Source organism: Quercus suber, unplaced genomic scaffold, assembly GCF_002906115.3.
Source record: "Quercus suber isolate HL8 unplaced genomic scaffold, Cork oak 2.0 scaffold_116, whole genome shotgun sequence".
NCBI classification, from domain to species: domain Eukaryota; kingdom Viridiplantae; phylum Streptophyta; class Magnoliopsida; order Fagales; family Fagaceae; genus Quercus; species Quercus suber.
In genome coordinates this window covers 879599-901446 of record NW_027069581.1, presented here as the reverse complement: position 1 = coordinate 901446, position 21848 = coordinate 879599, and the positions used below count along the sequence as shown (strand labels likewise).

Here is a 21848-nt window from a genome sequence, read left to right as displayed (position 1 = left end):
ATATATATATATATATCTAAAAGCTGAAGTGTAACATTTATTATTGCTACGCTCTAGTTGAGCCACATTAGCGCCAACATCATTATTTTTTTTCTTTCCAATTTTCCTTTAATTTTTTTAACAGTTTTTTTTTTTTTAATATTTACACTTCTCCAACCTTTCTCCCTCCCTTACCTTTTCATCTCCCCACTACTTCTTCAACATTTCTCCCTCTTTTACCTTTTCATCTCCCAACTACTCTTTACATTAATATCATTCTTCTTCTTTCCCTTCATCTTCCTTTATTTTTGTCTTTTCTTATTCATCACACCCTCTTACTATAAATTTATCACTGTCTAGCTCTTCCATTCCATGCATAGTTTTCTCTCACAAAAAAAGGTTCTCTCTCTCTCTCTCTCTCTCTCTCTCTCTCTCTCTCTCTCTCTCTCTCAATTTTTTGGTGAATTTTTTAATTTTTCTTTTATCTCTACTTTAGGTTGATGATTTTTTATATTCTTTAAAACTCTTATTTGGGTTAATGTGATTTAGTTTTGTTTTTTAAATTGTTGTTGTTGTTGTTGTTGTTGTTGTTTTTTTTTTTTTTTTTTTTTTTTTTTTTTTTTTTTTTTTTATTGTTAAATGTTATCCTATTACATTCTAAAGAGTTAAATATAGCATATAAAAATATAATATAATTTTATTACATAGCATGATTTGGATAATATGGTATTTATTGTAATTTGGTATTTATTCTATTACATAACATGATTTTTTATAGTGCTCAATTTAGATATTAAACTATGAGACTTTACTCTTTTCTTTTCTTTTTAATCCTTTATGGTGGATAAAGTATTCTTAATAGTTGTGTTAGAAGTATTCTATAATGCCATTTATTTAGAGAAAAGCAAAGGTTAGCCAAATGAAAATAATCGGATGGGTGATAAATTTTAGCTTTTGCAATTTTATTTTACTTATTATTATTATTTTATAATAATGCATGTATAGAAATTTAATTTTTAGATTTGCTAATAATTTTTTATTTGATAATATGTTTTAGGTAGACGAAATTACAATTTCTACAAAGAAAATAACTTTAATAGATTATCAACAACAAATTTTTATCTTAATTGGTCTAATTAATCATTGTTAAGTTTTATCAATTTTTTTAGTTACGTTTTTTGGTGTTTTGGATTGTAGGCAGGAAAAAAAAATGGTTTGAGAAATTTTGTTTAAAACTTCTTTTTAATGATCCACAAAATGTTATAAATAGATTTTATTAAAAAATGAATATTTTCGTTAACTTGCCTTTTGAATTTCTGAGAAAATTTGTATTATTTTTATTTTGGTACGACAAAATTAATATTTATAATTTATGATTGTTTCTGTAGGGACTGGGTTTATACACTATTCCTAAGGGATAAGTGGATTCAAGCCCAACACAATAAATTTGTAGAGAAATAGGAAGATAAACTGGGTTTTGGTGAGTGTAACAACAACTGAAGATGATTTAAAGAAAGAATGAGTAAAACAAATGTAGACTTGGGCAAATAATTCAATCCTCGACACTAATCCAAGGAACTTCAACTTATTATTTCTTAAGTGGTAGTGGCTATGATTACAAAGCTAGTTCAAATTGCTATAATGTTTTCTCTGATAAAATCCTGATCCTTTTTCTCAGAACTCCTTCTTCCTTATATATTACTTTCCGCCTTCATCTCTACCATACACATGCATGTCAGATCTGCTATTGTTGGTCTTTGTCACATCAACCTCCTCCCAAAACTCTTAGGTAGTAGCTGTGAGTCTGAAAAGCCACTACTCAGGTATCATTTTCACACTAATGCGACCAGAGTGTTAGTTGTGGAGCATTTAATGTGGAGGCAGTAGCTTTTCCTGGAATTGCTCTACCGCCATGCCACAGTGTGCTTACTTGCTGTACTTATCTTTTTCCTTGGAGTACTTTGGAAGATTGTCTTTGCCGGTAAGTCACTTTACTTCTACCTCGACCTTGGTTAGCCGAGTACAGAGTTGTCCTCGACACGGTTTCCTAGGTTGCCATGACCTCTATTGTCTTCTTCATATGCGATTATGGGTCTTGGCATGGGCTTCAGGCCCAGTACAGAAAGTGGATGTATATCACTAGGCTCTATGACCCCACAGTTTCTATATTACATTTATGATTGTTCTTATAATAAATAAAAATATGATTACAAAATACATTACTTATTATTAAATTAGTTTAAACTGTATTTTTTTTTTTAAATAGAACCACCATAAAAAATAATTATCACACGCAATGCATGGGTTCGCAACTAGTTAGATCAATTGATAAACCAAATTACCTTGTTAATTACTTGTCAGATAAATGTTATATAACACAAACTAAACTTACTGGCTAAAACAAATTGGAGTTCAAATAAGTAAAGTGGCCTTCAACAACATGTTTGGAACATCCAGCATCGATGTAGCAATTAACTTCAACTGCAAGTAGTCATTCTGTTGCTTGCATTGGAATATTCTTTGAAGACTGTACTGATTAAATCAGCAAGAGATGGACAAAGGAAGTTCCCTCTAGTTGTAATGACCATGGCTATACTTTAGGAGTGGTTCAACCAGAATCATTTCTCCAAATTTGATCATGATAATCAAACTATTTATTTTCCACTAATGACTTGTTGAACTAATGCCACCTTAGGGTGTACATTTTATTTTATTTATTTTATTTTTTATTTTTTGTGTAGAAACTATTCGCTTTTAAATACTGATCAAACTACTTTTCTAACATTCTTATATGTAGATCGAATGTTGATCTTTATTTGTTATCAATATTAATAGAGTTGTAACTAGTGAAGGGTTACTCGAGTTTATGATTCATAAGCACCCTAATAAAATAGCAAACATAGAAAGTGTCAGTCAAACCTACAACGAATTAATATCAATGTGGATGTAGATTATATTTTGTATAACAATTAAATTTGTACCTAATAAACTTAATTTTTATACAAAATAACAATCATGTGGAATAGTTCTCAATATTGATATCATGTTCAATCAACTTTGCAACTTATCCACTTATCCCAGAAAATTAGATAATGAATCTGTAAGCTAAACATTTGCATCACCACTATGAATTTATTTTCTTTGATTAGTAAGTTCCATTTTAATTTGTTCTATTTTCATCATTTTTCTTTTTTGTCTTATCTTTACAAATTACAAATAGACAAATCAGTTTTTGCGGGATAAAATTTGCGATATTCCTAGTAATAGTCTGTTACTTTCTACTTGTTTCTCCCTTAAATTTTTCTTGACCTTAGAGGTTGTTAATTAGTTGCTAGTTGTTGGGGAATTTTGAGAGAGTATTGTGGGACCCAAAGTTTCGCATTTGGGTAGGGGAAGATGGTACACTCTGAGAGAGCTTGAAGTTGCCACTAATGAGCTATGTGAAGAGAACATTAATGGAGTTTTGGCAGTTTGAGGGACTTTGATCCCAATAGACACTCGTGCACGTGAGTTACTAAATTTTCCCCACATTAAAAAAAAAATAAATAAATAATAATAATAATAATAATAATTAATGACTTGGCATTTAGGTGTCCACCTATGTGGCAAGAAAATAATAGTTTATTTGATACGTTAGAGACATCAACAATTTCCATCCAACACTTAATAGCAAGAATCAAGTTGACAAATCACCAAAAGGTTAGAGATCAAATTGATACAACTAAAAGGTCAATGATCAAATTAACAATCCAAAAACTGAATTTGAAGATTTTGTTTTCACTAGGCTCAAACCAGGTAAACAAGCTCTAGCACGATACAAAATTTTGAGAAGTTTAATCGATACAAGATTCTTTGGGAAGAATTACATTCATATAAACAAAATCAATTGACAATTTACAGATGTTACTAAATAGTAAATGGATACAAAATACAGATACTTGATACATTCAATATATACAAGATATTGAATAGATCAACAACGACGTGATTCCCTCGAGTCAATGAAAATCTTCCCTCTATTTCATTAAGCATTCTCATAAAGCACCTTTGAATTGTCACTTCCTTGAGTGAAGTCACTAATCTTCGAAACACCTTAAGATTGTGGCCTACTTTATCCTGAGAAGACAACCACCACCATGTAAATATCCAATTCTAAAATCCATGAATGCAAATACTGATAAGGGAATTTTTGTCTGGTAGGAATTTTCGTTGCTCACCCGTGCCAAGCAACCCCGAGGGGCTCGAGACTTCTCCTCATCCATCTAGGTGCTCACACGAATTGATGATCCCCGTCCATACCATCACAACGGCAAGATGTGAAGCCTACTGACCATGAACTTGCTACTGTAGAGGCCTCGGACCCGTCATGGTGTGTTTCCCCGTTGGACCTTAGGGTACAAACGAATAAAGACACCACCCCTAAGAGACCTGTCAGGTTATTTCTTGCATCAACACTTAGACACCGACGAACAAAGGACCACACTGATGGGTAGATCTAGTGGGCCCCACAATCCTTTACGTAGTCTCCACACACGTATCCTTATATGGAAATTGAAAGTTCAAATAGTGTTGAAAATACTATGAACGTTTAGACCCCCCAAACAACAAATTACCAATTCAAGCTTTGTATCAAACAATATAAGTGCGGAAAATGATAACAAACTTATAACAGAATTGATAAACAATCTAAACCATAAATAATCACAATCACAACAGTAATTAAATGGTAAAGATAAAGGGAAGAGAGATGTAAACACAAGGACAACACACGATGTGTTATCGAAGAGGAAACTGAGGCTCTCAGCGTAAAACCTCTCTGCCACCCTCCAAGCGGTCAATAATCCACTAGAAAATGTAGTTGGGATACATGAACAGCAATAGACCCTCTAAGCCTAATCTACCCAGGTACCTAAGCCCTCCAAGCTTCTTGCTCCAACGAAGTTGAGCCGAACTTTTTTCTTTTCTAGCTTACCGAATTCCGCTATAAACCATAGCATTAACCAATAGTCATTGGTTCCTTCCAAGCTGCTTCCCTTAGCACCAATAGAACCTTCTCACAAATGTAGGTATGGTGAGAAAAGGATTTGGTCAAGAACCTCTCAAGGATGTATCAATGGAAAGGAAGAGAGTAGAGGAATTTGAGGAGTCTCTTGGGTAAAGATTGTGGATGAGGTAATCTTGTTTTCTCTAGGGTTTCTCTCTCAAAATTCTCTCTAGAAGCTCTCTACATTTCGTGGGAATGAGGGGTATTTATATTAGGGTGAGAACGGAATGTGAAACGTTAGTTCTTTCCAAACATGGTGTTCTGGCGACTTAACCTCGCGACTGGGTTGAGTCGCGAGCTAACGGCCTGGCCAGCCTGGGACTTTTGTTCTATAGTGCAACAGCTGGGGCAACTCTTTAGCTTCTGGCATGCTTGGCACGTGTGCAACTTCTAGCAACTTGCAAGCCATAAGCAACCTGCGAGATCCAGTCGCAAGTCCTTATTTCTTTGCACAATCTTGAGCATTTCTTTACACTCTCTCACTCACTACCCTTACAAGATTTCCACCTAAATACAGGGTTACTAAATGCTAAAATACAAGCAAATTTGGCACGGAATGAAGCCAACAAGATGGTTGATTAAATTCAACCTTACAATCTCTCCCTTTGGCTATTCCATGACAGAACCCTAAAACAAACTCTAGACTTGCGTGAGTTGGGAATAGTTGGAAAACTCACTCACACCTAACTCTAGAATCTGTGAAGCTCTTGAACCATAAAACCAAAACATCTCCTGAAACACAATAACACAATTAGATCATTGTATGCAGAAAACTTGAAATGCACATGGAACAAGTACAATGTGATCAAGCAAAATGGAATAAAGTAATAAACCATGGCTTGACCAACCAAGCAATCACTGTAAGAAAGTGACCACAATGCTCATTCTCACTTGGAATGAATATCAGGGCATTCAAGCTGATAAGCACAAAGCAAATCACTTGAATGACCAACACTCAACCAATGCACAATACTTAAAGTATATGCATCTAGGGATAAAATCCTACAATGGCACAAGAGTGAGAGTACTTAAGGAAAATGCATAACATTTAGCTTGAAGTACAAAGCAACATAGCATAAAGGTTGCATAAACATGGTACAAACCATAAAAGCCTACAAAATATGCATAGAAACAAACCCTAAAAGCTTACAAAAGCAACGTGGGTACAAATATTAAACTAAGAACACAAAGGTAACAGGTACAAATAAAAAAGAACTTTCCTTATCATATCACTCCCCTTATCATGAATCATAGGAGCTGTGATGAACTTGAAACATATATACCTGTAACCTAAAACACTTGCACAAAACACATTAGACCTTCAAGGTAAAGTAAGTAATAAACGAACAAGTATAATGTAAACATGATGTGAAACATGTGAGCAACTTAACCAGACACCAACACCAAAATAAAGTTTTCTTATTAACTCAATGTATTTTCCCCCTTGGTATATGCATTTCCCCTATGGAATATCTCTCTCCCTATAAATGTGTACAAGAAATAGAATTTCTCCACCTAAGAATGTGCACAAGGGTCATATAAAAATGACAAAAACTCTTCGGTATACTCCCTAGAATATACTCTCCCCCTTTTTGTTAGGAATAGATAAAGGGTCAAGGAGAAACGAGGGCAAGAGATGAAAGTGTAAATAATGATAATGATGCATGAGGGGTGTGAGATGAATGAGAAAATAAAGCTCAAACCTTAAACGAAACAAAATGCTACAAAGCATAAGATAAACATGACATGCTAGGATGAAGAAACAATGCATGAACCAATGCATGACAAGGGTAGCAAAGGTGTGTGCAAGAGGTGGCTATATGCAATGCATGACCAATGCATGGAAAAAAACACTTATGGGGCAAGGTGTGTTAAATACGCAACCAATGAACCAAGCATGTTCCTAATGAGGAAACATGAGAAACCCCAAAGTTTGATACTCATCGAAGTCCAAACAAGTGAGAAAAATGCCTAAAAGACATTTTATCAAACACCTAGTATACACACTATGAACAACAATGTGAAACAATGCATGAATATCATGAAAACAACCTTAAAACATGATCTTTTTGCCATAAAGGGCCAACATCCAGAGCAAATCATCAAAAGGAACCAAACCCATACAAAACTTTGACCAAAAAATAAGTTTTTCCAACCCCTATGATGAAAATTCCAATCAAAAGCACAAAACTCACCAAAACATACTCCAAGGATACAAATCAAAGAAAAGAGTTTAAAATTACCTTAGAGATATTAATGGAATGAAAAACCATTCAAATTGATTGGGTTTTGATGTAAAAAAGTTGAAAGAGGGGTTTTAGAGAGAATGGGAGAGGTTTTAAACAAGTTTCCCATGAAAAGCCCTTTAAAAAGCTGTTTCTGGGCGTTTAGCGACTGGTCGAGTCGCGAACGAGTCGCCAGCGAGTCACGAAACCATTTTGTGTGAACCCACGACTGGGCTCGCGACTGGGCAAGTCGCCAAAAATTCTGACACTAGTTTTTCAACACAAAACATGTTTAATCAATGAAAAACAAAGTAAACACTAAACATGAACACAAAGAGTAATAAAAATCTCTTCCAAAAACATATAAAATAATTAAAAATCTTTTTGGATTGATCCATATAAAGTTGAGCAAACACACATCACATTTAAACAAGTACAATCGAACAAATGAATAAGGCATTCATTGAACATTAGGCATGTGTGTTGTGTGTGTGTATCAAATGTGGAATAGTCTTTAGTCTAGAGTGAAGCATTAATGATCAATTCGATCAAGTCATACACAACTAGTACTAAGCCAAGTGGTTTATCTCAATTATAGAAATGAATATATATGACCTCTCACAAGAAAATGATTACATATCTTTGAAGTTTTTCATTTGGCTTCTTTACAAATCATAAAATTTGATTATTTTGAATCAATACATCTCGTTTTGAGATCGATGCCTGAAATTTTTGATATTTCAATTTAATGAACAAGCCTTTGGCTTTGGGCACCGTACATTTTCATAAAAGTCGCTTTCCCTTTTTCCTAGTCAAATACTAGTATATGCGACGGCTTTTGCAACTCATTATCTCTAGTCATTTTGAGATTTACATTTGTTGAGCTCTTTAAGCAATAAAAATAAAAGAGTGGGAAGATATATAGGCACAAATCTACGCATGTATCAAAACCAACATGACTATTGACTAATCATTCATGACAAGCTTGAAGATCGATTTACAACAATCACACAAAGATGTCAAGATTTTTCCCATAAAGATATAAGTGCATAAAGAACAAGCTAAGCTCGTAAATGCACAAAGCCATAAGTACAAAGGTACAAGGCAAAACTCACATATGATATGTGCTCAAACATATACGATCAAACTTTTTGAATTTTTCACTTTTTATGTGGTTTTGGATTTTTTACTCACACAAAACTTAAACATAAAAGTAAGATAAAAAACAAAACAATGCATACAAATAAATGCAAGATGCAAAAAATGTATGAAGATATGACATTTAATGCATAAAGGGTCCTACAAAGATCAAAAGAATTAGATCAATGACCAAAAGAGCAAAAACTCAACCATAGGAACCCTTCCTTATCTAAATGGAATGATTGTTTAGAATGAGTATCTCATGAGAAGTGAGATGAGGGTTGGAAGAATGAAAACCGGAGATGCACATAGTCAAGGAATTAAGAGCATTAAACACTTTCTTTAACAACATGCTATTTTCACTCAAATCTAGTTTACTCTTTTTAGCACAACTTCCAAGAAGCTTAAATTTTTCTTTTCTTTTGATTCTTTTAAGAGCATGAAACTTAGAGGAATGAGGTCTTAGATGACCAAAAGCACCACAATTGTGACAAATAATGTGTTTAGGTTTACTAGGCTTTTTAGGAAGGGATCTAGCAACATGGTTTTATTCTCTCTTCAACTTATAACATTGAGGTTTTATATGACCAATCACACTACAATGGTGGCAAGTTGGAACAAACTTAGATCCATCCAAAGCCTTAGGTTGAGACCTAAATGGAGGCTTTGACTTAATAGCCTTTCTCTCCACCTTTTGATTTCTTTTATGTGGAGGAATGTACATCGATTTGTCTTTTGAGGTAGAACGCACCATAGGCACAAAATCGGTACCACAACATGATTGCAACATATATTTTCATCCTTTTTAGCAATAGGTTCTGCAATCAAACATTTGGCATGAATCTTAAAAGATTCATTTTCACATTTTAGCTCATCAACAAGTTTGTTAGACAAAACAAGTTTAGCATCCAAGTCCATATTCAAACATTTAAACTCTTTCAGCTTTTCAATAGAATTTTCAACAAGTTTCTTATATTTTTCAACCAATTAGTTGGATTAATTGAGCTTAGCAATCAAATCATCATTTTCATAAAATAACTTGCTCAAATCCTTATTAAACTTCTTAGCCTTTTTCTTCAAGAGTTTGATGTTAAGAATATCAACAACATCCAAAGATTCATGTAACATAGCATCACAATTATGAGAATTACCACTCATAGAGGCATTTTCACAAACACGTGACATGCTACATTTATCATCAACCAAATCATATAAAGAGGTATACAAAGCACCATCCATGGCAAATAAACACAAGGGGTTAAGGACCACACTTAGGTATTAAAACCACAACAAGTATACCCGCTCTTATACCAATTGAAAGTTCAAATAGCGTTAAAAACACTATGAATGTTTAGACCCCCAAAAAACAAATTACCAATTCAAGCTTTATAGCAAACAATATATGTGTGGAAAATGATAACAAGCTTATAATAGAATTGTTAAATAATCTAAACTATAAATAATCACAATCACAATAGTAATTAAATGGTAAAGATAAAGGAAAGAGAGATGCAAACACAAGGACAACACACGATGTGTTATCGAAGAGGAAACCGAAGCGCTTGGCGTAAAACCTCTCCGCCGCCTTCCAAACGGTCAATAATCCACTAGAAAATATAGTTGAGATACATGAACAGCAATAGACCCTCCAAGCCTAATCTACTCAGGTACTTAAGTCTTCCAAGCTTCTTGCTCCAATAAGGTTGCTCCGAACCTTTTTCTTTTCTAACTTACCTAATTCCGCTATAAATCATAGCATCAACCAATAGTCATTGGTCCCTTCCAAACTGCTTCCCTTAGCATCAAAAGAACCTTCTCACAGACGTGGATATGGTGAGAAAAGGATTTGGTCAAGAACCTCTCAAGGATGTATCAATAGAAAGGAAGAGAGTAAAGGAATTTGAAGAGTCTCTTGGGTGAAGATTGTGGATGAGGTAATCTTGTTTTCTCTAGGGTTTCTCTCTCAAAATTCTCTCTGGAAGCTCTCTACATTTCGTGGGAATGGGGGGTATTTAGACTAGGGTGAGAATGGAATGTGAAACGTTAGTTTTTCCCAAACAGGGTGTTCTGGCGACTTGACCTCGCGAATGGGTTGAGTCACAAGTTCAAGCCGCGAGCTAACGACCTAGCCAGCCTGGGACTTTTGTCCTATAGTGCAACAGCTGGTGCGACTCTTCAGCTTCTGGCATGCTTGGCACGTGTGTAGATTCTGGCGACTTGTAAGCCACGAGCCACCCGTAAGATCCAGTCGCGAGTCTCTGTTTCTTTGCGCAATCTTGAGCATTTATTCACACTCTCTCACTCACTACCCTTACAAGATTCCCACCTAAATACAGGGTTACTAAATACTAAAATACAAGCAAATTTGGCACGAAATAAAACCAATAAGATGGTTGATTAAATTCAACCTTATAGAAATATCTTTCGCGCCACGTCCAAAGACCCTACTATACACCCATATCTTCCCCATATGGAAAGACACCCTAAAATCTTGGAACCTTAATTCCAGATCTTCTTTACAAGAAGTATCCTTACATCCAAGGGATATTGGTTCACTGTTTGCCACTATATAAGCCTCAAACCTCCTCTTCTCTCAGGTACGTAGAAAATCGTTAGCTCTCTCACTATAAAGTTGTTGGAGATTTCTCATTCACTGACTTAACCTTTGAAGGGTATTTGGTCAGCACCCCACTGATGCTCTCTATTTGGTTCTTGGTTTCTTGCTCTTCAAGTACCCATTGAAGCGTTCAAGGACGATCAACTCACTAACGATTTTTGTGTATCATCAAATACTAATGACTTATATGACATGAACCCTAACGACTATGACCAAACCAAAAGATTTTAGCCCTGGCATTTAATTTTTGAAGAATGATCTCAAACTAAAAACCACAACAAGGCCCAAGCCTTGCTACAACCAAACCTCCATTAAAATGAAAGAGTGGTTTAAGAATTCAGAAATGGTTTCTTCACACACACACACACACAAAGTCACCACAAAAAAGGAGGGTAATTGTTAGGTTCTAAATGTTTAGAACAATTGACAAATAGTGAACACAAACTTGTTTAGATATAGATCTTAGAGTCTATAGGTTTTATTAGACAATGCTCAAGGTGATTCAAGTCAAGATTCAAGAACATACAAACTGCAGGAAGAAGACTTCATATTCTGCCTGGTTCGATCAATCGAAGAACAGGCTCGATCGATCGAAAATCGTATCTGCAAAATTTTAAGTCGGCCTAAACAGCAGCTTAAGCCCATTAAAGATTAGGGTTTCAGATCTACTTCTCCCACTATATAAAGGAAACCCTAAGCCACGTTTTTAGGACTTTTTGAGAGAGAGAAGAGAGTGCCTCTTTTGTATTTAGGGTTTTGTACCCAAACCTCTCTAAGTCTTTGTTGCTCATATTTGCGGTTTATGTGAATCTCTTGTGAAATCCTTGAGGAGCTTTCCTTCACATAAACTTAGGGTTTTCAAGGTAGAGATTATCTACATCTTGATGATCAACTAGGTTGCTATCATTGAAACTTAAAGAATATCAAGCGTGGGTGCTTGTAGCTGATTGAAGAATTCAAGAAGGAAGGAGTCCGTGGATTCGGAGCTTGCACAGGGTCGTGTCAGTAAGTTCTACTGGTAGGTAGCATTAGGAAGTCGAGCGAGGAGCTTGTAAGTCCTTTTGTATGAACTTCGATTCTTTCATAGTGAATTCTGGTTTGCCTTGAGGATCGGTGGGTAAAATCCTCCCCAGGTTTTTTACTGGTTTGGTTTTCCTGGGTGATCATATCTTGTGTTATTTATTATTCCGCTGCTATATATTCTTGATATGATTGTTTGATTGTTTTAACCTAGAATTGCTTAATTTGACTAAGTAACAACTTGGCTAATTAACTAGGCTACTCTATCTGGTTATGTGTTAAGGAGTCTAAATTTCCAACAAGTGGTATCAGAGCAGGTAGCTCTTCTGTTGTTGATCTTTTGATCTCAGAGCTGATCCTTGACCCCTGTTATCATGGATAATTTGAAGTGTCTTTCTGCTCATGCTTCTACTGATTTTATTGATGCCTGTGATGTTTTGAATAAAAATGACACTATTGTTTCTGTTGATTTTTTTGATGCTTTTGAAACTCTTCGTAAAGAATTATCTAAATCTTTGAAAATTGCTAAGAAATTTAGAGAAGAGTTAAAATTGGCTAATCTTGAAAAAGAGGATTTGATTGTGAGATTAGATGAGTCTAATAAAAAGAGTGAATTTTTGAGAAATCAAATTTCCTCTCAAGATGAGAAGATGAAAAGCTTGGAACAAGAGTTAGTTGAATTTAAAGCTAAAATTAAAGATTTGACTAGTGTCAAGCCTGCTGTTGATAACAGAAGTGTTTCTGTTTCTCTTAAGCCTAAAACTAAGAAAGTTTATATCCCTCCTTTTAAGAGAAATAATAAAGAAAAGGCTTATTTTGCTAGGTCAGACAAAGGTAAAAGTTCTGATGTAGATGCTGAAGTTTCTACACCTAAGTCTAAACCTACTGTTAGAGAGCATAATAAATCTGTTTTTGTGCCTACCTGTCACCTTTGTGGTGTTGTTGGTCATATTAGACCAAACTGTTCTTTGTTGAGGCAAAAACCTAAATCTGAGACTAGATTTTCTGTTAGGAATACTGATGTTCCTAAATTTGTTCCTATTTGTCACTTTTGTGGTGTTCGTGGTCACATTCGTCCTAATTGTCATAAATTGAAATTTAAACATTCTGTTTGTCAATCTAGGATATGTGATGATATTTCTCCTGCCATAAGTCCATATAAATTGTTTCATATTCTTTTGAAAAATTTGAACTTGTTGGCTTGTGAAAGGAATTTGCAGGATTTCAGTCTCTCTCAGAAGATTGGTGTAATCCCTCAAATACACTCTGCTTCTCATGGATTTTCACCTACAAAGCCGAAGACTCGTGCTAAATGGGTGAGAAAAGATTCTCCAAGGTGAGTGTTGCTAACTTGTCCCGATTTAATTCTTTCAATTATTTTGTGGACATGTTTTGTTTTTGTTTTTGGTTGTTTTGTTTTTTAGGTTGTTTTTATTAAAAAAAAAATCCAAAAACATTGAAAAATTTCAAAAAGACAAAAATATTTTATTTTGTGTCTTGTTTTATTGTTCTTGAGGATTACATGGGTTATGATATATCTCTCTTGATTTAAAACATGCTTGACATTGTAGAGAAACTTGAATAGTTTGTGCTAAGCTATTTCTGATTTTGTGTGAGTATGTACTAGTTTGTACATGTACTCAAAGGTTAATTAAGAAATTGATATTTCTTGTTTGTGTACCCTCTTTAGCTTAGTTAAGCATTGTCATGCATTGCATTTGCATTGTTCATTTAGCATAATATGTGCTTTTTTTGTTTTTGGTCATATATCTTTTAAAACCAAAAAGATTTTTGTGATTTGTATTTCACATCTTGGGTTTATAATCAAGGACTGGCCATATTATCTTTACATAACAAGTTTATGTACTTTGTTTAGCTTTGATGAGCTTATTTATTGCACTTTACTAGTTGAAGCTTTGTAGTGCACGTTGTGTGGGAAAGATGTTTATGGTGTTTATCACTTTGTCTTAATCTTGAAGTCACATGTTATTTGACTGTCGAACTTGATCCTTTTGAGAAAGGCATAAATAACCATCTCACCACTGTTCACTAGCCAATCATGAACACCTTAGTGCATATCATAAGATTCTGTGCTCGAGAAAGTGTAGCACATGCACAAAAAGAACATAAGGTGATGCCTCGGCTTAATTGCTTAATGCTTAAAATTGGTGTGTACTATTAGGCTTGATGCCATCTCACATAATTAAAATTGGTGTTATAATAATGAGGCAAAAATACAAGAAACTTACATGATTGCAAGCTTTTGTTCTAGGAGATGTGGGAGTTATAGGATGTAACTCTTTAGGTGATAGTCTCTTTTAAATTCTATGTGATGGATTGTGTAGACTTTGTGATTAATTGCTATTCACATATCACCTCTCATGTATCTCAAGTTTTTGCTAGTTGCACACACTACACAAGTTACTCTTTGTTAAACTTGGTACATCTTATTGTGTGTGATCTTGTTGTGGCCTTCCAAGATTAAAAGTTCCTTGATGTTAATGCAAAATGTGTTTAATGTTTGCGCTTTAAGGTCAAATTGATTGAAAATCTTGATTTTGGAATATCTAGGTTAAATTCAAGTGTTTTTGAAAAACTTTTCATCTCATACTCATGCATTTTTTATAAAACAATGTGCTTTGAGAAGTTTCTGCATTAAAATGCTCTGTTTTTCAAAAATCTGATTTTTCCAGACTTTCAATCGATCGAACCTGTTTTTCGATCAAACGAAATTGCGATTAAATTTTTTGGTTTGAGTCTGCCTGACTCGATTGATGTTTGATCGATCGAAACTGAAAAATTTTCAGTTTCTATGTTTTTGACTAAAATTTTTCATGCATCATTTGTGTTTAGGATTCATATGCATTGCATTGATTATCCATCTTGCAATTTTACAGTCATATCTCTCATTATTTTCACACATAGCATGCATACACTTTGCTAAATTATGTACTCAACTTGATTTAAAAATTGATTGATTAATTGTTAAGTTTTGTACATTCTAATATATGCTATTTCTTATGTGTGAATTGTAGAAAATATTTTTCTTAAGAGATATGATGGATAATCAATGTGCAAATATTTTCTCTACTCATGCAAATGTTTATAGGTCACATAGTGTCATGTTTGGATTTTATTGAAAGAGAGAATATTTTTTCTTCATGTGTATCCTCACCTTAGTTTTTAACTTTGGTTTGTGTGTTTTTAACTTTGGTCCTGCTGGTGAGGATGTTCTTGATCCTGTTGGTGATGCTGCTGCTGCTGTTGTTGATTTTCCCCCACTTCCTTTTTTTTTCCCAAACTATTTTTTTCCAAAAACTTGTTTTTTTTAACCTTTGTGGTTCTTAGGGGGAGTTATTGCTCTTCTTAGGGGGAGTTGTCTCTATTTTCTCTTACTCTGTTGCGTATATTTTCCGTTTACCTTCTATTTAGGTAGTCTTTGTCAATACGTGACAAAAAGGGGGAGAAATAGATGATATATGGGAATATGTGTGGAAAATACAAGAATGTTATATTTAGGGGGAGTTAACTTTGTTTTTGATGTATCTAACTTAGGGAGAGAGTTAGTTTGCATATTTGTTGATTTACTGTTTTTCTGTCACACATGCGTTTATGCGTTTGTTGAGTGTTTCAGGAAATATACAGGTTGATTCAATTGAGCTGCTGTCTACACTTGCAACTGATGGATAGTAGTTAGGTTGAATTTGTTGTAATGAGTATTTTATTGTATTAGGTTGTTCTTGTATTTGAGCATTTCATTCTGTATGAAAGTTTTGTCACGAATTGCCAAAGGGGGAGATTGTTAGGTTCTAAATGTTTAGAACAATTGGCAAATCATGAACACAAACTTGTCTAGATATAGATCTTAGAGTCTATAGGTTTTATTAGACAATGCTCAAGGTGATTCAAGTTAAGATTCAAGAACATACAAGCTGCAGGAAGAAGACTTCATATTCTGCCTGGTTCGATCAATCGAAGAACAGGCTCGATCGATCGAAAATCGTATCTGCAGAATTTTAAGTCGGCCCAAACAGCAACTTAAGCCCATTAAAGATTAGGGTTTCAGATCTACTTCTCCCACTATATAAAGGAAACCCTAAACCACATTTTTGGGACTTTTTGAGAGAGAGAAGAGAATGCCTCTTTTGTATCTAGGGTTTTGTACCCAAACCTCTCTAAGTCTTTGTTGCTCATATTTGCGGTTTATGTGAATCTCTTGTGAGATCCTTGAGGAGTTTTCCTTCACATAAACTTAGGGTTTTCAAGGTAGAGATTATCTACATCTTGATGATCAACTAGTTTGCTATCATTAAAGCTTAAAGAATATCAAGCGTGGGTGCTTGTAGCTGATTTAAGAATTCAAAAAAGGAGTCCGTGGATTCGGAGCTTGCACGGGGTCGTGTCAATAAGTTCTACTGGTAGGTAGCATTAGAAAGTCGAGCGGGGAGCTTGTAAGTCTTTTTGTATGAACTTCAATTCTTTCATAGTGAATTCTGGTTTGCCTTGAGGATCAGTAAGTAAAATCCTCCCCAGGTTTTTTACCGGTTTGGTTTTCCTAGGTGATCATATCTTGTGTTATTTATTATTCCGCTGCTATATATTCTTGATATGATTGTTTGATTGTTTTAACCTAGAATTACTTAATTTGACTAAGTAACAACTTGGCTAATTAACTAGGCTACTCTATCTGGTTGTGTGTTAAGGGGTCTAAATTTCCAACAGTAATAAAGAAAAAAAAGGGGGGTGTGGGGGTGAGGATGGTCTCACAGTTGATCCTGACATACTAGGAGAGGAAAACAAAATTGAAGATCTTATAATCTTGGACTGCAATGACCACAGTACTCTTGCTTCTGGCTACTAGTCCTACCAACATTTACAAAAGTTAAGGGATGAAAAACAAATCTTTTAAAGTTTAGGGAAGAAAACTGAACTTTTAGTAAAGTTTAAGGAAGAAAACAATATTTTAATCTATTTTGCAAATCTGATAAACCAAATTACTTGTTTAAAATTCTAATAGTTAGATCAAATGATTAACCAAATTTCCCTGTTAATTACTTGTCAGATACATGTTATATAACACATACTAAATTTACTGGCTAAAGCAAACTGGAGCTCAAATAAGTAAAATGGCCTTCAACAACATGTTTGGAACATCCAGCATCTATGTAGCAATTAACTTCAACTGTATGCAGTCATTCTGTTGCTTGCATTGGAATATTCTTCGAAGACTATACTGATTAAATCAGCAAGAGATGGACATAGGAAGTTACATCTAGTTGTTGTAATGACCATGTCTATACTTTTGGAGTAGTTCAACCAGAATCATCTCTCCAAATTTAATCACGATAATCAAGCTATTTATTTTCACTAATGACTTGTTGAACTAATGCCACATTAGGGTGTACATTTTTTTTTAGAAACTATTCACTTTTAAATACTGATCAACCTGCTTTTCTAACATTTTTATAAGTAGGTCGAATGTTGATCTTTATTTGTTATCAACATTAATAAATTTGTAATCTTTATTTGTTATCAACGTTAATAAACTTGTAACTAGTAAGGGGTTTGATTCATAGACACTAACAAAATAGAGAACATAGAAAGTGTCAGTCAAACCCTAAACGAATTAATATCAATGTGGAAGTAGATTATATTTTGTATAACAATTAAATTTATACCTAATAAACTTAATTAATTGTTATACAAAATAATAATCACGTGGAATAGTTCTCAATATTGATATCCTGTTCAATTCTTTGCAACTTATCCACCTATCCCAAAAAATTAGATAATGAATCTGTAAGCTAAACATTTGCATCACTACTATGAATTATTTTTGATTAGTAAGTTCCGTTTTAATTTTTTCTATGTTCATCATTTTCCTTTTTTGTCTTATCGTTACAAATTACAAATAGTCAAATAAGTTTTTGCGGGATAAAAATTGCTATATTCCTAGTAACATGTTACTTTCTACTTGTTTCTCCCTTAAATTTTTCTAGACTTTAGACGTTATTAATTTGTTATTAGTCTAACTATAACACCCGTCTGACCGTCTTGACCTATTTTTTTTCTTGTTACAAAAAATAGCACTTGCTTATCTTAGATACCCTTCATGTATAAATAATTTCAATGAAGATTGTCTTCCTACACATACAGTCCCAAACCTGAGCACCTTAGCTGTAAGCATCTCTCTCTCTCTCTCTCTCTCTCTCTCTCTCTCGTATTGCTTCTCTTTCCTTTTAGTTGAGATAAAAAATAAAATAAAAATATAAAAAAAAAAAATGTAAACCCCTCAACATAACAAGGGAGTTTCTAACAAATAAAATGCAAACCTTAGTCATGTTTAAGGAGTTTTGAAAACCTTGAAAAGTTCTCACATTTGGTTTCAAATTACACAAGGAAATTAGATATCAAAAAATATAAATTTCCTCTTAATTTCCTTTTTGTCCCTTTTTGTAAGAATATGGATTCCCTTTAAAAAAAATGTGAGTATCCACATTCTCATGCCTAGATAAAGTCATATTTTTTATTAACTGACAATTTTACCTATTTTTCCTACCCTTTAACCAATAGGAATGAAATAAAAAAAAAATAGTTATAAATTGACAATTTAAATAATATTTTTTATTATACATGTCATTTAAAATATGTTATACTATAGTTTCATTGAATATTTCATGATTTATATGTTGGGATTTTGTATCTCATACAAAAAACACACGCAGCGGAAGCAACAAAAAAAACGGATCTACTTCAATCATGAAAGATAAACATGTAACCATGAATTCTAGAATCAAAGAATAGAAAGTGTACCTTGATGCAGTGGATTTCAAAACCAAACTTGAGAATACCTTCAATCTTCATCTCAATTCCACATGGTGCCCAAGATGTGTGGTCTCTCAATCAGTCTTTTTGTACATAAACTCTCAAAGAAAAAACCTTCTTCTTCTCCTTGTGGAGAAAAACTGATTTCTTTTTCTTTTCATCTTACGTACCATCAAAACCATTCTCATAGTTTCTTTATTTAATAACACTTATTAAATAATGACTGATTCCTAATTGGGTTAGCCTTTTGGGCCTACCCAATTGGGCTTTAGTTTGTGGCTTGAGATGGGACCAAAGGGACCAATAAGACACTAGCTCCAATGGGCCTTGGGCTTTTCCGTCAACTCTTGACAAGTCCAAAGTTACCATTAATTATATTCAATACCACTATAAGAATATAATTGCACTCTAGGCCTTATCTATAAATTATTTCCAAGACTTTATTATACATTCAACCCTTCATTAAAATATTCGTAGTAATACTCGACTGCCACTTTGAAGGTTACTACATCTTAATCCTTGAGTACCCGGTTTAATCCTTTATGTTATTCATCATATATTTATGAAATCCAATTCCATAAATATATACTTTAGTAACTCTTTACTAAAGTGGTTGGGCCCAACACTCTGAATAACCAAACCCATTAAACTTATCTCAAGAAATATTTTATATCTCCGTTAAGAGATTATGAATTCCATCTTGAGAATACATGTCCCATCAACACTAAATGCGGCTGCCCAACATACTGAGGTTTTGACCATAACTTATAGATCTCACTCCTGATATATCAAAGCAACCTACATTCATGATCAGGTCCATTATTCTCTCAGGATTTAGAGTTGATGTAAATAGAAGTCGTGAGCTTTATTATTCATTTGACAGTCATTAGGAGAATAATAAATCTCACAGCGGTCCAGTTCAATATGTCTTAACTCTTAAAACATATCAACATACCAACTAGAAGTCTCCACTTCCATGATCAAGACAAATCATCTTAGTTGATATGTTATAGTCTTCGCAGATGAAATGCCCAATTTCATCACCGACTACGAACTAAAATTCTGAGTTTACAAAGAACTTGTGATTTATATCTTTCTGTGACTTTTCACATAAATCACATACTATGCATCTCATGGACTAAGGTAATGTCCCATTAGTTCATAAATGGTCTCATGCAATTAAACAACTTAATTATTCATGACATGCCAATAAATTGGATTTTAGGGCACAAACCCTAACACACACACACACATATATATATATATATAAGGGATGAGGAAGATGAAAGATTGGGGAAGAGGCTGAAATACATGTAGATAATTGAAAAAAGAGTGAAAATATAAAAAGACTTCTAGGCCATACTTCAATAGTCTTTGGAATGGGAATAGTTAGGAAAATAAATTGACAAATAATAAATTAAGAATCAGTGGTCATAAATAAGAATAAAAATGTGAACTTAATTACCATACTAAAGAAATGTATTTATTTCATTCCAAATTTTAATTATATGCCACGTGTCTAGTATTATGGCAAATACATTGACATATACAAATTATATTTGAATACATGGCATTGTTTGTCCAATCATACCAATTAAATATAAGAAGTTGCACGTGTTATTATAGAATACTTTGAAAATGAATAAGTGTTATCATAGTATGCATCCACCAGTTTTGAGATCAAACTTTTATAATATATTATAGATAGAAAACATCTTTAAAAAAAAATCAAAAGAGCTTACCAACCGTTTTGTAGTACTTATTTTTTCAACTTTTTGAAAATGAGCTGCTTGAAAGAAGATTAGTACTTAGAAAATGAAGTTTAAAAACACTATACTTTGAAAAGGGATGATTTCAAAACAGGATGAGATACCCACAAACAAACCCAACAAATAGGCCCATTGCCCAAGCTATGAGCAACAAATTTAGCAGTTCAGCGATTAACCAAAAAAAAGAAGAAGGGAAAATGAATGTTATAAGACAAAAGATTCGTAAGGTCTATAGGCCCATCATTATGCTATTAAAAGCCCAAATTGTCATACTTGGGCATTACTACAAGTTTGCTTTGTTGGCCTATTGGGTTCTGGCTTTAGTTCCATTGTACCAATGGAGCTCTATTATTGGATTTCATCTCCATATTTATGGTCAGCACATGAGATGAGACCTATTGGGTTCTCTCTTTGGTTCCGTTGGGCCAATCGAGCAAATTAGGTTCTGTTGGATTTCATCTCCATTTTCATTGGCCAGCACAAGAGATGAGACAGACCTACTGGGTTCTGCCTTTGGTTCCATCGGGCTAGTTTTGACCAGAGGAAACGTAGGATAAGCAACTTTTTAACGCTGTCATTTTTTTGTTTTGTTGGAAGCAAATTACAATTTACCTTGATTGAAATTTAAATTACTTATCCATGATTTAAAATTTAACACTTTACTTACTTAAATTTTGACTAAAATTTAAATTGCCTACTTGTAATTTGAAATCTAATGATACAAGTGTTTCGTTGGATTTTTTATTTTATTTTATTTGGTCTTATATTTTTATGTAATCACATATTTAGTTATGTTTTTAACAGATGTGGGTTAAAGAAATTTAACTGAACTAACCTCATGTGGGTAAAGTATCAAATTTCAAATTACAGTAGGCAACTTAAATTTTGGTCAAATCACAAGCAGGTAAGTTGTAATTTTTTTTAATGGGTCTAAAGTAAGGGAAGTTTATTGAAAGGATAAAAGAGCAAAAAATGTTTATTTATAAATTGGTTCAGAGGAAAATTTTTTACAAATCATTTTCATGTATTTTTATAATTTGTGCAACCTATATGGATTGTTTTCAGATGTGGGTTAAAGAAATTTAACTGAATTAACCTCAGGTGGGTAAAGTATCAAATTTCAAATCACAGGTTGGCAACTTGAATTTTGGTTAAATCACAAGTAGGTAAATTGTAATTTTTTTTAACGGGTCTAAAATAAGGGAAGTTTATTGAAAGGATAAAAGAGC

General features: G+C 33.6%; 1 protein-coding gene across 1 annotated transcript in view; it reads left to right on the top strand.

Moving 5' to 3' along the window:
* The first annotated feature begins 1707 nt into the window (after nt 1-1707).
* LOC112008955 (polygalacturonase) overlaps nt 1708-21848 on the top strand; it is a 29657-nt gene continuing 9516 nt past the window's right edge. The window contains exon 1 of the mRNA XM_024041313.1: nt 1708-1802. Coding sequence (XP_023897081.1) covers nt 1708-1802 — 95 coding nt within the window. The remainder of the gene's footprint in view (nt 1803-21848) is intronic.